We start from the raw sequence: 16,959 nt of genomic DNA, 5'->3' as shown, positions 1-16,959 counted from the left end.
ATCTCCAATGATCTCGCATAGGGATGATAACCAGGTTGTCGATGCTAAAAATCCGCAGAACATACGCCTTCATAGCTCTCAGATGATCCAACAACTCCTTTCCCCTCAATATTCGGAGAAGGAATAATATCTTACCATAATCCTCTAGATATGCCATCATCTACATCGAACAAAGCCTGAACCAATGATCTGAAATCCTGGAATGGGACTCATGTCAGATGTCGAGCAAACCTAGGATGCAAACTCCTCAAAAACATGCTCATCTGATCTCTCTCGATAGGTCGCTCAATCATCTCTACGGCCTTCTCCCTCCAACGGGAGATAAAAGAAGAAATAGGCTCATCTGATCCCTGTCTAAGAAACTCAAGCTCTCTACGTGTAACGCTCGTATCACCACTGAAGAAATACTGTCTCAGAAACTCCTGTGCTAAGTCCTCCCAAGTTCTCCGACGAGATGTCTCTAATGAAGCGTACCACCTCTGTGTCGTGCCGCTCAATGACAATGGGAACAAAGTAAGCAACTGTGCCTCATCTAGACCAAGAGCCCTTATAGTTGTGCTATAAAGTCTGAGATGAATACGAGGACATCCAACACTCGTATATCTCTCTATATCCGGCATCATGAAACAGACTGGCAAAGTGGCCACTGGCACATCGTCAGTCTCATCGCACGAAATCATCTCATCAGGATCTCTCATCTGTCTAATCCTCTGCTCGAGTCTGTCCATACGAGAACGAGGATCCTTGATAATGGTAACTGATGTGACAATGGGTGGAATAACAATAGCCTGATCATGTGAAATAGTATGCAAAGTCGGTGTGACTGGCATCTGAATAGGTAGAATAGGTGGTGTCACTAAATCAGATGGCGTGTCCTCGAGCACTACATGTCGACTCTGTTGAGTATCCATCCTCTAACTCAAACTGGTCAATGCCCCTTGAATCGAAACCACAAAAGTGATAAGATAACCAATTGAAATTGATTGTGAATCCGTCTATGGTAGCTCAAAGATACGAATCAACCTCTCTCCCACTCAACCCAGGGCACTGAACCAAGACTGAGACTACAAATAGACCCCTACAAAAGAACCCAAACAAAACGACTCATGCAACGACATAGGACGCAACAAACAATAACCAACGCACGATACAACACAATCCACTACATGACAGGGTGCAATACACAATCATCTGGTGACAATCAAAAATCTGGATGTACGATAGAAACTCTAGAGTCATAGGAGTGTCCAACATGAGATGACTACAAATATGACTAAAGAATTTCTATCGATGATCCAGAAAATGATCGAGATATGAAGAAATTGAATGGGGTGTGAAGAACAACACTATCACAAGACCGATACTCAATCTAGACCAAAATATCCTTGATTCGACCTTCAATTCAAGCTCTATAATAGAAAAAAGAATGATAAGGTGATCCAGGCGAATCTCTCGAAAAAGGTGTGAATATGAAAATGTGTCTTTCACCTTTCTATAATGAAAATATGAGCATCGAGTTGAAAATCGAACTAAGGATCAAACAAAGAATGAGGTACTGAGCCCGTGATAGGTGTACAGTGTAAAAAGATGATCATGAACATATCCCAAAGTATCAAGTGAGTGACAACAAAGTGAAGGGGTGTGCCAAGCCAAGAAAAGAGAACGAAAACCCTAGGGAGAAAACATGCTAAACTCATCAAGTGAAAAACACAAACTAAGGCGACAAGACGAAAGGTGATCCAACCGACACTCAAACTCATACCGATCTCCGAGCACTCTCAACTGGAGACTAAAAGAAGGGAATACTAGATCCGAACTGTAACTAAAGAGGCTCTGAAGGCCCTCAGATGCACCCACGTGTAGGGAGGGGGTCCTAATCGAAGGATCTACGGATCAACCTACAAGGTTAAGGTGGCTCTAAATGGATATGGGTGGATTTTAAAAGATCCCTAGCAGAAGCGATCATACCCTCCGGCGGTATGCAACCCTCTGCACGCCTCCGAAGAGACGGGGCGCTTCCATGCAAGGTGGTCATCACCTCCACACATGCACTACCTCGACATCCTAGGGGGTTTCCTATGGTGAAACCTCTCAAACTCTCAACGCTCAAAAGCCAACTAAAGTGCACAGTGAACGGTGTGGGTGCATCCGATAACCCTAAAAAGCTAAAACGAGAAATGAAACACACATAGGACGCAACAAACAATAACCAACGCACGATACAACACAATCCACTACATGAGAGGGTGCAATACACAATCATCTGGTGACAATCAAAAATCTGGATGTACGATAGAAACTCTAGAGTCATAGGAGTGTCCAACATGAGATGACTACAAATATGACTAAAGAATTTCTATCGATGATCCAGAAAATGATCGAGATATGAAGAAATTGAATGGGATGTGAAGAACAACACTATCACAAGACCGATACTCAATTTAGACCAAAATATCCTTGATTCGACCTTCAATTCAAGCTCTATAATAGAAAAAAGAATGATAAGGTGATCCAGGCGAATCTCTCGAAAAAGGTGTGAATATGAAAATGTGTCTTTCACCTTTCTATAATGAAAATATGAGCATCGAGTTGAAAATCGAACTAAGGATCAAACAAAGAATGAGGTACTGAGCCCGTGATAGGTGTACAGTGTAAAAAGATGATCATGAACATATCCCAAAGTATCAAGTGAGTGACAACAAAGTGAAGGGATGTGCCAAGCCAAGAAAAGAGAACGAAAACCCTAGGGAGAAAACATGCTAAACTCATCAAGTGAAAAACACAAACTAAGGCGACAAGACGAAAGGTGATCTAACCGATACTCAAACTCATACCGATCTCCGAGCACTCTCAACTGGAGACTAAAAGAAGGGAATACTAGATCCGAACTGTAACTAAAGAGGCTCTGAAGGCCCTCAGATGCACCCACATGTAGGGAGGGGGTCCTAATCGAAGGATCTACGGATCAACCTACAAGGTTAAGGTGGCTCTAAATGGATATGGGTGGATTTTAAAAGATCCCTAGCAGAAGCGATCATACCCTCCGGCGGTATGCAACCCTCTGCACGCCTCCGAAGAGACGGGGCGCTTCCATGCAAGGTGGTCATCACCTCCACACATGCACTACCTCGACATCCTAGGGGGTTTCCTATGGTGAAACCTCTCAAACTCTCAACGCTCAAAAGCCAACTAAAGTGCACAGTGAACGGTGTGGGTGCATCCGATAACCCTAAAAAGCTAAAACGAGAAATGAAACACACTGGTCGCACAAATATCCATGAAACCTAGCTCAGGGCTATACAGGTCTTCAATGATCGGACTCCTCCCGACATCAGTGTGCCGGTCACCTCCAGGATGCTCCCGTGCATCGATATAGCCTTTCGCTAGACCCTACTCCTAATCTCTGGCTCGGTTAGAGAGCAAGCACACAGAAGGTCTCACACTTGCAATAGTGAGAACTGAGATGAAAGGAATGACCGAAACCAAGAGATTTGGAGGTAAAGGGATAGAAGTGCGACCCACATGGACAAGCGATATGCAATCAAGCAGAAGAAGAGCAATCATGCGACATGCAGTCAGGCAGAGTATAGGATATATCACTCATTCACACATAAACTATGATAGTCAAAATGAATAGTGATACAGACATCATGCTCAAAGACGATCAAGAGAATATATAATCCAGAGAATCTACATGTCAAATCAAACGATGTATAACAATGAATCCATACGTGCCAGACGATCCAAAAAATCATGGCAAATATCAGAATCACTATGCTAAGCGAAATAAGATAGACAATCAATACAGTCAGCATGTCGATATCTTAAATGAATATGACAATGAAGCACAGAGAAAATACCTATCTCAAAATCCTCTATCAAGACGAATCAATCATCATAATCAGCATGTCAAATATCTCAAACAAATATATCAATGAAGCATGAAGAAACTAGCTATATCAGAACCCCCAACCAAAATAATCAACCAACATGATCAACATGTCAATGTCCCAAGTGAAAACTCGGGAACTCTCAATGTGCAATCAAAAGATGAGTACCCACTGATCGACTCACCAAACGCCACATTTGCTTCACTTTAAGTTCAAGCTTGACCCTCTAAAAGTCCCCAGTGGAGTCGCCATTTTGTGGACCCCGCATTTCGGCTCAATGCGTTTCCCACTCGATGGCGAGCTCGATTTTTTTTATTTGAAAATTTTGATTTTATGGATTAGGGAAAATGACTTGGAGTCGCCACTTATTTTTGTTTTATTTTTAAAGGGTAAACAAAATAAGAAAGAAAAACCCTAAGTGTGACTCCTTATTGTGGAAAAGGTGGTCTGTGAAAAACCAGATCGGGTTCGGGGGTCAGGTTACTTATCGGGAAGGTACGGTAAAGACCGTAGCACCCTCTAAGCCCCTAAAGTCGGGTCTCTACTAATAAAGTAAAACAATCATGGCAAGGGACGAGTAAAACAGTGAGTACCCAGAACTATCATGCACATATGAGAATCAAAACATGCATATAGAAATACCATAATGGGAATAGATACGTACCTGGGTGACGAGCCACAATGCGCTATCAAGAAGTGAGGTTAGTGCACAATTAAAGAATAATTTCAAGCATGTCATAGGGCAGAATATAAACAATCATGCATGGCAACTAAATCAATCAATCAATCAATCGATCGATCATAAGATCATGTATGTGGGGCCCCCACCAAAGCCCGATTATTTTTGCATAGACCAAATCCGTAAATTCCATTATTCAGAATTACAAAATTTGATTCTTTGCTTATTTCAAAACATTTTTAAAACAGAGGAGGTGCAAAAATGGCTTGCCAAAAAGAAAGTGGCAACCAATTTTTATTAAAAATGTGATTTTTAGGACCTGAAACCCTAAGGATGAGAATTTAAAAAAGCTAAAATTATTGAAAGGGTTTAGGGATTGGAAAACTGTTTAAAAGCTTGAATTTGAAAAAGATGTAAAAAATAGGAGTATGAGAGATTATTCATAAATAAATAAAAAAGAACAAATAAGGATGAAACATAGAGAGAGTGACAGTTCAGTAGACTTGGTCGTCAGTATTATCAGAGTTTGCTTTTTTATTGTGGGCGGAAATGGATCCGACGAATCACGAGTGTCTGACGAGCCAAGCTGTCCGGGGAATCTGAATTGTCGACTGCAGATGCTCTCCGGGTAAGCGCTATCAGAGGATCCGGACATGTCCGACGGGGGAAGTTGAATCGCCTTCTCTCCCATCCGGCATCAGGCGCTGGATGCGAAATATGCGAGGAAGGTGGAACGTAGGCCGGACAGAATTTCGGATGTGAGACATCCGAAGAAAGGGGAATGTCGGCCGAACAGGATTCCGGATGTGAGACATCCGGAGAAGACAGGATTCCGGATGTGAGACATCCGGAGAAGGTGTGACGTCGGCCTGACAGAATTCCGGATGTGAGACATCCGGAGAAGGTGGAACGTCGGCCGAACAGAATTCCGGATGTGAGACATCCGGAGAAGGTTGAATGTTGGCCGGACAGGATTCCGGATGTGAGATATCCAAAGAAGGTTGAATGTTGGTCGGACAGGATTCCGGATGTGAGACATCCGGAGAAGGTTGAATGTTGGCCGGACAGAATTCTCCCCCGGGTGGAATGAGCTATGTCGCGCATCGCAAGGGGGACCGTCTGCGTGCGCAAGAGAGAGAGAGCCATGTGGCATTTTTTAGGGAGGATCCCACAGGTAAGTGAAGGTTTAGAGAGAGAAACGGGTTTGGTGGTTGTATGGATGTGGAGGCTTGGGTGAGTGGTTTTAATGGGTATGTGAAGGAGTGAAGGATAGCATGCACCCGTGAGACTCCATGTAAGTGGGGGAGTGGGATGGAGAATGAATGAGAGGAAAATAGGTGTGGTGGAGGATGCTTGATTGCTGCAAGCTTGAGTGAGGAAATGGGTATGACGACCTAGAGAGAGAGGTGGATAGATGAACGATGGGTATGGTGGATAAGGGAAAAAAAACATGGGGATGAGATGACGACGCGCCTTGGGTACTTGCTGACTATGAAAGCTTGGAGAAAACTGAAAAAGGCATGTTCTCATCATCACTAGAAACCCAGATTCTAGCCACAAGGAGGCCATGGCTTGAAGCTTCACGGAAAGCAGCTGAGACTTTGGAGCCTTGAGTAGGCACTCAGGGAGGAAAAGAAAACAAGGAGATAACAGGATAGCAACAAGAAGAAGAACATGAAGACTTTAACCAGCATATCGGACCCATTTCATCATTTCATCCATGGGTCCAACATCCAGTGAGTTAAGATGGAAAATACTCGTCAGAATAGGGCATAAAACACAGCAAGCTCTTCCAATATTTAATCAGTAATCACCAAAACAGAACAACCCAACAAACAGAAATGAAAAATCACTGAGAATCAGACCTGGACAGCATAAAAAAAAATGGAAAATGTACAGAAAAGAACAAATGGTCATACCTGGAAATCTCCCTTCTCAGCTCCATGTCCTGGACTCTTCCCAGCAACTCTACGCTCCTCTGTTCTTAGCTCCCTACTCTAAAAAAACCTCCCCCCGTTCTCCTCCCCAGCCGTTTTTCCTCCTTTTTCCTTTTCTCTCTTTTTTCTTTCTCTGGTGTCTTGCCTTCTTTTCCTCCTTTGCCACTCTTCTGCCCTGCTATTCACTGGTCAGCAAGCATAGCTTGCCCAACCACTCTCCCTGCTGCTGCAGCCGGCATCCAACCCTCGGCTTTATGGCTGCGCGTCCCATCTGGGCGGGATTCATGGTCAGAGAAGGGGGGGGGGGGGGGGGGGGGTCCCCTTCCAAAAAGTTCCTCCACGTGTCAAAGTCCTACTGTAGCTTCAAAAAGCGAGGTTGATTCCTTATGACCACAAAGGATGTGACACGTGGCCCGCTGGGATAGTGACACGTGGCCCACTGGGATAGTGACACCTGGCTAAAAATGTGATCTGCAAAAACAAATAGAGAAAAAGTGACCCATGCCTAAATGGGGGTCTACACACATCCATGTAAAAATAATAATTTTATTAATACATCAACACACCGAAAATGAAAATTTAAAGTTAAATATTTGTTGTTAAAAAATGCTTTTTATTTTGATGTGGAAATGAAGGGCACATTTGTAATTGCATACCCATCAACATCTACAAGAAAGCCCAGACTGCATTTTCTTCTACCCTATTTCCTACGATCATGGCGGTGGCAGCGTCTCGGAACACCCTCCAACGATATTCAGCCGAAATTCTCAAACCTACACTCACTCAAACTCTCTCACTCCGATTTAACTCAACATCAACCCACTCAACTCATCAAGACCATACGTATACAGACCCCAACTCCTTCATTGGAAGCTGGACGGCTCCCGCCGATCCCAAGGTTGCGCAGGCCAAGCTGACGGGACTCCGCCGCGACTACGCCAAGAAGGTCAAGGAGCTTCGGTTGCAGTACATCCACGAGGTGGAGTTGCAGAGGGAGGACAAGCGCCGTAAGGACGAGGCCAAGCGCGAAGCTGCTCGCCGTGCCCAAGCCGAGATCAAGGCCTCCAAAGCCGCCGCCGCCCAGGCCAGAGCCGCCGAGCGCAAGGTTTTCGAGGAGGAGTTCCGCCAAACCCTGGTACGGGTTTCTCTATTCTTGCTCCCCTCTTTTTATTTTTATTTTTTCATCTATATTTTATGTTTTCCGTTGTTGTTAATTGGTTCTATTTGGTTGCTGAGAATGTGAAGGAAAATGGAAGAAAGTTTTGGCTTTTTTCCCCCTCCGCACTGGTTTTTTTTTTTTACTTTTCTGTTATTTTATTAGGATTCCCGGAGGAAAAACAAAGGTTATTGGTGTTTGGGTGGAAAGTAGGTTTTTTTTTTTTTTTTTCTCTTTTTGCTTGGAGTTACAAGAAAAAAAATATATATTATAGGGTTTACTTTCCTATTCCTCTTTCTATCTCTTACCGATGATTTTCCAGGAATCCTGAATTGAAAATTTTTAGAACTATTTTAAAATTCTTGAGTATACGAAAGAAAGATGAACTTATCCAACAACGCACAGACAAAATTACCAGAACAAATGAAACATAGGCACGACAGGGGGAAAAAAATCAATTTCAAAAAGCAAAGTGCCCGCTAGTGACCCCAATGTCTATGTGAGCATTTGTGTGAGCTAACAGCTTCACCAAATTTAGTGAAACAGGAATGCTACTGTAGTTCATGCCAAATAGGCGCAAGAGAAATTTTTAGTTTGACATCCAAGATATAAGAGATGCAGCACCAACAATAAAATTAAAACAGATTAAAGTTTATTATCAGATCTTTTGTAGGGAAGAAGCAGAAAAAAGCTTGAAAGGCTGCTCCAATTGTGCTTGTTTTGAACTCTTTGAAGGGACAGGAACAAGGGATTGTTTAATGATGTTGAGCAGTCAAACCAAGCAATCAAACTAATTCATACTTCGACGAATTGGGCTAGGGTGTATATAGAGGACCATTCTATGCCTATGATAGATCATGTGGATTGGTGGTGCTTCAAGTAAAGAGAGAGTGCCTTTTTGTTTGTCCTCATCTTGCTTAGATTAGACGTCTTTTGAATATATCATTGTACTTTGGTGAGTCTCCTTTTATGTGCTTTTAATATTATTTCTCATTTACCTATATAAAAAATAAAAGATTTAAATGCCTGGTGAACATCAAATGCCAGTAGCTAATAGCAGTCAGACCAAGCAATTAAATCTAATTCATACTTTTGTGAATTCAGTTAGGGTGTATATAGAGGACCACTCTATGTCTATGATAGATCATGTGGATCGGTTGTGCTTCAAGTAAGGAGAGAGTGCCTTTTTGTTTGTCCTCTCTGAAATGAACTACTAAGCTATCAGACTTAAAGGGAAAAAAGGCTTAACAACTAAGCCAAATTTATATCTTTATGTCACATTGGCCCTCCTGAAATGAATTTTTTCTATTTTGCCTCTTTGCCCTACATTTTGGCTTTGCCAGTGCTTCAACATATCCAAACTAAATACATTATCATTGGTGTGGAAGGCGAGAAATAGAATTGCCATTGTTATACCTTTTGTTTTTCCTTTAGTATACAACTTGTGTACCTTGTTGTATAGCTCCTTTCATTAACTAATTAATTAATGTGTGTGTGTGTGCTAATATATACATATGCATGTATGTTTGTATGTATGTATTAATTCTAAGACCACCTCAAAAGCTAGAAGAATGTAGTTAAGATATATCTTTTGGTTTCATTAATTTCTCAAAACACCACAATTGCCATTCTCTTGCAATAGATGAGAAATTAACTTCCACCTTCCATCCGCCCTTTTTGATGCAAGAGCATTGAAAGGGGGCTTATTGAGGCCAAACACAACCACACTTTATTTTAGATTTTATAATCAGTGTTGGTGTAAGGTCTTTTAAAGTTGCTAGAAGGCAATAGCAGTTTTTGTTAATTTGGAGTTTGATATATATACATGGTGGATTTTGAGTCTGTTTAATTAGGAGTATGCATTACATGCACATATGCATGCACAACTCTCTTGTTATGAGATTATAATTTCTTCAATAAATTTAAGGGAGAACTATGCTTCCATGCATTGGTTGGAAAAACTATACTTTTTTTTTTTAAAAATAAAAAACATAGTTGTATTAAAACAAATAAAAGTACATGGGAAGGATGAGGAGTCCTCCATATAGTTACAAAAACTGATTAAAAAAAGGCTAAACTCTACCACAATACAAGGAGACCAGTCAACCGGTATGGTTTTTCAAAAAAAAGAAATACAAAAGCGCCCCTAGTAATCCATAGAAAACTCCTCTCATTGTCATTCAACCCTTTTTGTTTCTACACACCAAGGACCAATCAAGTTGAACATTATTGGGAGGAATGTCTTTGAAAGTAGAAAGAGGAATAGAAGTGGATTAGATCCCAGTATCTTTGCCTTCCTCCACTTATCCTCAAAGACTCTTAACATTTCTAAAGCATACTTTTTAGGAATTTCAACTTTCACATTTCATCTCAACCGTAAAATGGATAAAATTATTCCTAAGATATGCCCTTGAATAGAAATCAAATGAAAATTCCAAAATTGCTCATTTTTTAAATCTTTGATATGACTAGTCATAATTGAAAATGTACACTTTTCTTGACACCTTTTGTTTCTTTTTTTTCCTTTTTTTCTCTCCTCTACATCACCTTCTCCACATCTTTGAGAGAAAGTGTAGTCATGTCATATATATATCTATATATATATATATATGGATATATAGATATGGAAAAAATAAAAGGTGTCTAAGGCATGGAGAAGGTCATGTAGAGGAGAAAAAAAAAGGGAAAGAAAATATGTCAGACAAAGGGTACTCTTTCAGTTATGACTTATCATATCAAAGATCTTTAAAATGGGCAATTTTGGAATTTTTATTAAATTACGATTCAAGTGCATATATTGGGAATAATTTTATCCATTATATGCTTAGGATGAAAGTTGAAATTCTTAGAAGGTATATTTTTTTCAATCAGTACATGGAAGCATATTTCTCCCTAAATTTAATTCACTCTCTATGAATTCTCTTTCAGATCTCTACTTTTCCTAATTTGTTGTTCCATCACTTTCACTTTAAGACACTCTAACCCCCCCTATCTTAGTATCATCTGCTAAATCATCCAGCAAGACCGATAGGGGAGAGAGGAACTCTTTTGCTGCATCCCTTTCAGCTTTGAAAACTAGATAATGTTCCTTCAACATTTTTTTTTTTTTTTGATAGATAAACAGCCAAATATATTAGAAAAGGCTAAAAAAGCCGCAAGTATACAGGGGGTATACTAACCAGCCCCAAAGAAGGCTGGAAAAACAACAAAAAAGGGTAAAAACCTCACCCACCCTCAAGTGGTCCCAAGCCACTCCAAAAAACCTAACAGAGAGTAGGTTTCCTCACCAATGTACACCTTAGCCCAACCCCACAAGTTACAAACAAAAGAATTCTTGAATTTCTGAATATCTAAAGACCCTCCCCTGAACACTATCCTATTCCTTTCCTTCCAAACCGTCCAAAAAATGCACAGCGGTATGGAATTCCATATTTTTTTTCTTTTTTTTCCCACAAAAGAACCCCTCCAACCATGAAGCACCTCTATAACCGACTCTGAGAACACCCATTGAACTCCGAAAATGACAAGGGTAATCTCCCAAATAGTTTTAACCACTGTACAATGTAAGAGAATATGATTCGCATTTTCCTCTTCGCATCCACATAAATAACACCGATTAGGTAGCTGCCATCCCCTTCTTTGAAGCTTATCCAAAGTGAGGATCTTCCCCCACGCTGCCTCCCAAGCAAAAAAAGACACTTTTGTTGGAACCCTATCCATCCATATGCGTCTATTCGGAAAAGCACCAACTGAGTAGCCGCTCAAACTTCTGTAGGCCCCCTTGGCCCCAAAAACGCCGTTGCCTTCCCGCTTCCATCTCACTGAGTCCTCCTCCTGAGAAATCCTGAAATCCTTCAGAAGATTCAGCATTTCTCCTATCTGATCTATCTCCCAATCATTGAGATCTCTAGCCAAACTGAGATTCCACCCTCCTTGCCCCAAACTAGCATCCCACACTTCGCAAACTTTGGCATTCTTATGACCCGCCAAGGTAAACAACTGAGGAAAAGTTTGAGAAAGCGCCTCATTGCCACACCACTTATCCATCCAGAACAAAACTCTATTCCCCTTCCCAACCTTAAGGTCCATGCTCTCCCAACACCACTCCGCCTCTTTCATTATCTCCTTCCACAACCCCACCCCATAAGGCCCACAAACTTCCTTAGTCCTCCACCCACATCCCTCTTGACCATATTTCACCCCTATCGCCTTTTTCCATAGATTATCCTTCTCATAGGCATATCTCCATACCCATTTGCCCAACAATGTTTTGTTCAACAAATCTATCTTTCGGATGCCTAATCCCCCCTCCTCCTTAGGGCTGCAAACCACTTGCCAATTAATCAAATGGCCTTTCCCCTCCAAACTACCTCCCCCCCACAAGAAATCTCTTTGGATTTTTTCAATCCTTTTTGCCACCACCTTAGGAATTCGAATAAGTGAAAGGAGGTAGATGGGTATGCTGGCCAAAGTGCTCTTAATAAGAGTCATTCTTCCCCCCTTGGAGATATATTGTCTTTTCCACTGGGCCAGTCTTCTTCTCATTCTCTCTTCCACCCCATCCCAAGAAGAGGCGTTTTTATGATTGGCTCCAAGGGGCAGCCCTAAGTAAACAGCGGGTAAAGCCCCCAATTTACAACCCAGCTCAGCCGCCAACTCCTCCATCCCATCCACTTCCCCCACCGGAATAAGGACACTCTTAGCCAGGTTAATTCTCAAGCCGGAGGCAGCCTCAAACCACGCCAAAATCCAACTTAGATTGGTCAGTTGCTCTCTTCTAGCTTTGCAGAAAATTAGAGTGTCGTCAGCAAAGAGGAGGTGCGAAACAGTCAGCTCATCCCCCCCTCTTCCCCGCATCCTACAGCCTGAAATAAAGCCCCCTTCACCAGCCCGGCTAATCATGGTGCTAAGCACTTCCATACCCAAAACGAAAAGATAAGGAGAGAGGGGATCTCCTTGCCGCAGCCCCTTTGAGTTCGAAAAGAAACCAGCTGGAACCCCATTGATTAATATAGAGAATTTGGCGGTAGAAATACACCACCTCATCCATTCCTCCCACCTAGACCCAAATCCCATCTTCCGAAGAACCTTCATAAGGAAGTTCCAATTGATACTATCATAAGCTTTTTCAATATCCAACTTACATATCAACCCTTTCTCTTTTCTTTTATACCAATAATCAATCACCTCATTAGCTACTAGAGAAGCATCCAAAATCTGTCTCCCTCTCACAAAGGCATTTTGGTCAACTGAGACCACTCTGTCCAGCACTTTCTTTAGCCTATTTGCTAGGACTTTGGCTAAAAGTTTATACAAACTCCCAAGCAAACTAATTGGCCTAAAGTCCCCCAAGTCATCAGCACCTCCTTTCTTGGGAATAAGAACCAAAAAGGTGGTATTAAGAGACTTGGCAAAGGATCCATACTCAAAGAATTCCTTAAACAGTTCCATTACCTCCTCCTTCACCACATCCCAGCAATCTTGCCAAAAGGCCATTGTGAACCCATCCGGACCTGGAGCTTTGTCACCCCTCATCTCCATTAGTGCAAAATGAATTTCCTCCTCAGAGAAGGGCACCTCCAAATTTTCAGCTTCCCGGGAATTAAGCTGTTTGAGCTGCAGGCCCTCAATATCTGCTCTCCACCCCGGTTCTTCTGAGAGTAAATTCTGGAAAGCATTCACTATCCCCTCCCTCACCTCTTGATCCTCAGTCAACATCTCCCCATTAATTGTAATCCTATCCAAAGAATTATTCCTGCGATGAGCATTGGCCATACGATGAAAATAACCGGTATTCCTATCCCCTTCCTTTAGCCACAGCTCCCTAGATTTCTGCCTCCACTGAATTTCCTCCATTAGCACCCATTTATAAAAAGCATCCTTGGCTTCTTTTTTCTGCTCAGCTTCAGCCATGGACAGCCTCCTCTCACTTTCCACTCCATCCCAATGTTCCAACTGCTGAAGGGCAGAATTTTTATTGACTTCCACCCTTCCAAACACCTCCCTATTCCAGACTTTAATATTTTGTTTCACAACCTTCATCTTATAGGCCAATCTGAAACTAGCCCTACCTCTTGCCTCAATCCCTTGCCACCACCCCCGGAGAAGACCCTTAAAGTCGTCCATTTTCAGCCACATGTTCTCGAATCTAAACGGAGTTGGGCCTCTCCTTAACCCCCCACCCATCAACAAAATAGGAAAGTGGTCGGACGTAGGTCTATGCATTCTGCATTGGGCTACCCCACTGAACATATCTAGCCACTGCTGGGTCACCAAAAACCTGTCTAGCCTTGCCCAGGATTGATTATTCCTTCCCCCACTCCAAGTGGCAATGCCCCCTTGCATAGGAAGATCAATTAGCTCTAAGTCATCCACAGTTTGGGCGAAATTTCTCATGGCCCCAGACAATCTTCCCTGTCTACTCCTTTCTCGCTGAGACAAGATGACATTGAAGTCCCCCCCAATACACCATGGCTCCTCCCACAAGCCTCTAATCGCCCCTAGCTCTTCCCACAAACAATCCCTGTCTTCTTTGGTAAAAGGACCGTACACCCCAGTAAATATCCAAATCATCCCATTTTCCACATTCCTAATCCTACACGAGACTGAGAATTTCCCCACCTCCGTCTCCATCACCTCCAGAGACCTCTTATCCCAACACACCAGAATCCCTCCTGCAGTGCCCATAGCATCTAAAGCCGTCCAATTAGAAAACCTGATTATGAAGATCCACAAAAAAATCATCACCTCCGGCTCAATGTCAAGTCCATATGGCTTAGGATGTAATTTCAAGCTTGTGCCAAAGACGACTGATTCTGCCTCTAATTCTGGAATCTCTCTTCATTTGTTACAATCACTTTTCCAGACCCCCTCAATCACATCCTGCAACTTAGAACCACTTTGCCAATGTATCAACATCTTTGTGATGAGCATAGAAAAAGAACATGCTGATCTGATGACCTTAAATCCTAAAGGCCCTTTTTCCCTGACAATTCCCACTTTCCTGGAAGGCATTAAAGGTCCTCACAACAGGGTCCTTACACCTAGTCACAACCAGTATCTCGATGGGGGTGCCATGGTAAACTATGTAATTCTTTATCTTTAAAAAGAAGAAATGGAAAGCCATGTACAAATATATACTAATAAGAAGTGATAGGGTGAATGTGATCTTTCACCACTTGGTCTATCTTATCCTCTCAAAATCTATGACACAATCACATAAAATCACCATAATCCTAAAAGTTTTACCCCAACTCTCTTCACCTGGCTCCATTTTTCCAAATTCTCTTCAACATTTTAATGACATAGTCTTACTTTTATTTATTTTATTTTTTCAGTCCATCTTCATATTTTCAATCCCTTTGAGATTTTAAATCTTGAGGTTCTTCATGCGTCCCTGTGATCTCTTATAGGAGATCCAATCAATTTATCTATTTATATCATATATATATATATATATATATATATAGATGGAAACACCAGAACCCAAGCCTTGCACTTTTTCAATTTTTCAATGCACCCAGTATTATCCCCCTTCCATGGGCACAGGAATATTAGCTCCTAGATAGACACCCATAAAAGATAGAAATTCAAGTTTTTCTATTCCACAAAAAGAAAATGAAAATAAATTGAGAAAAAGTGGATTGAGATACAAGAATGTACAAAAAAATATTGGTAATCCTACTTTAAAATTAACAACCATCTGTAAATGGTCAATATAATAGTGAAAACAAATAAGAATACATGCATGCATGCGTGTGCACACGCACATGCACAGATACTGATGGTGATGGTTAATATATTGATGATATGATACACAAGCTGCATAAGTACACATGTGCTGGTTATGCAGCTATATGAGTTGGATACATATCATCAGTATATTACGTGTATTTATGCATACATACATATCAGTTGACATTTAAATAGTGACCCTTCATACAGGAATGGTGTTTTATCCTCTCTTTATACCCAAAAAAGGATTTCTGGATATCATTTTAAAAGCCCTAGGACCGTAGACAAAGCAATAACTGCATTCAATCCTTTAATATTGGTCGTGTCTGAAGCCAACGTGCCCTTTGAAATGACTGATAAATTTATGGTATCACAATGATATCTTATTATGATTTCATTTGTCTATTTCATTTATCTAAAGTGTTGAACTGCCTACAACATGGTCACATTTCCAGTACAATTGATTTAGTTTTTAAAGCATTGGACTGGATCGGATGACATGAATATATGGATAAACTTATTTGGATTTGTTGGCATGTTCTTTATGCTTATCTACTATTAAAATCTGATATCTATAAATCCATGACATTAGTGCTTGATGCAATCCCCAGGAACATAACCGTGTTTGTAAACTATTTTGGTGATGAATCATCTCTACCATGTAAAGACTTGCTTGTGGCATCCTAAATTTGATTATCAATCTCCTTCATTGAAATGTTTCATTTCTGGCTTCGGATCATTCCCTCTGTTTTTGTTTTTATTTTATTTTATTTTTTTCCTTGTCTTTTTTGTTGTGTTGGCAAGGCATCTTTACCGACTGAGGTATTTCCATTTGTCAAATACAGTTGAAAGAGAGAACAGAGAAGCTTGAAAATTGGAGAATGAAAGAAAATATGATGGATGAGAAGAGAAAGGAAAAGAATGAGCTTTTGCGGCGGCAAAGTTCCATTTGGATTGATGAACGTGATCTAGAGAAGAAGATACTGGAAGCCATTGTTGATACAACTCACCTCTAAGCCCACTCCGTCCAAAGTTCAGGAACTGCTTTGGAATATGTTCTTGATGCTGGAGAGCCTGGATGTTTAGTTGAATAAAAACACTTCATAAACTTTAGTTCACAGCTCAAAATTTTCTGTAACTGGCAAATTTTCAAAATCAAGTTTAATTTTTTAGTTATTTGTTTGTGGTTATCGATAATCATCTAACTCCTATTTGATGCATCGTTTCTCTAGGGTTGGGAAAGAAAAATTGTGTGAAGTATAGCAACAGCTATTATAGAGTGGGGTATAAATCTGGCAATTGGGACATGTCCTGAGCTGTAGGGTCAGAACAGGTTAGGCAGGCACGAATGCCATTTTTCCAACCCATGGTTCCTTCCAAATAGAAAGCAGCCCTTTAGAAATTCATGCATGTACATCTGCAGTTGACTATGATGAGAAAGCCCCATTGCCAACAAAATCGACAACATAGTCCAATAGAAATGGTGGCCATACCCTAAAAAGATATACATCCAAGGCTAACAATCATGGATTCAAGTCACTGCACATCTCCAGTATCAGATGG

General features: G+C 41.2%; 1 protein-coding gene across 1 annotated transcript; it reads left to right on the top strand.

Annotated features, from left to right (window-relative positions):
- The first annotated feature begins 7,127 nt into the window (after positions 1–7,127).
- Positions 7,128–16,572, top strand: LOC100246892 (uncharacterized). Its single transcript, XM_002270563.4, has 2 exons — positions 7,128–7,641; positions 16,242–16,572. Exons 1-2 carry the CDS (start codon positions 7,222–7,224, stop codon positions 16,410–16,412), a joined length of 591 nt encoding a protein of 196 aa, XP_002270599.3. The 5' UTR covers positions 7,128–7,221; the 3' UTR covers positions 16,413–16,572.
- Positions 16,573–16,959: the final 387 nt, after the last annotated feature.

The sequence above is a fragment of the Vitis vinifera genome, chromosome 5, assembly GCF_030704535.1.
Source record: "Vitis vinifera cultivar Pinot Noir 40024 chromosome 5, ASM3070453v1".
NCBI classification, from domain to species: Eukaryota; Viridiplantae; Streptophyta; class Magnoliopsida; order Vitales; family Vitaceae; genus Vitis; species Vitis vinifera.
The sequence above is the reverse complement of the archived record's forward strand: the minus strand, read 5'-3'. Positions and strand labels throughout refer to the sequence as shown.

What these genes read in the sequence shown, in the direction of transcription:
- LOC100246892 (XM_002270563.4), top strand. Translation starts at nt 7,222, where the DNA reads ATGGCGGTGGCAGCGTCTCGGAACACCCTCCAACGATATTCAGCCGAA. An exon ending in AGGAGTTCCGCCAAACCCTG is followed by an intron (nt 7,642 to 16,241) that starts GTACGGGTTTCT and finishes TGTCAAATACAG; the next exon opens with TTGAAAGAGAGAACAGAGAA.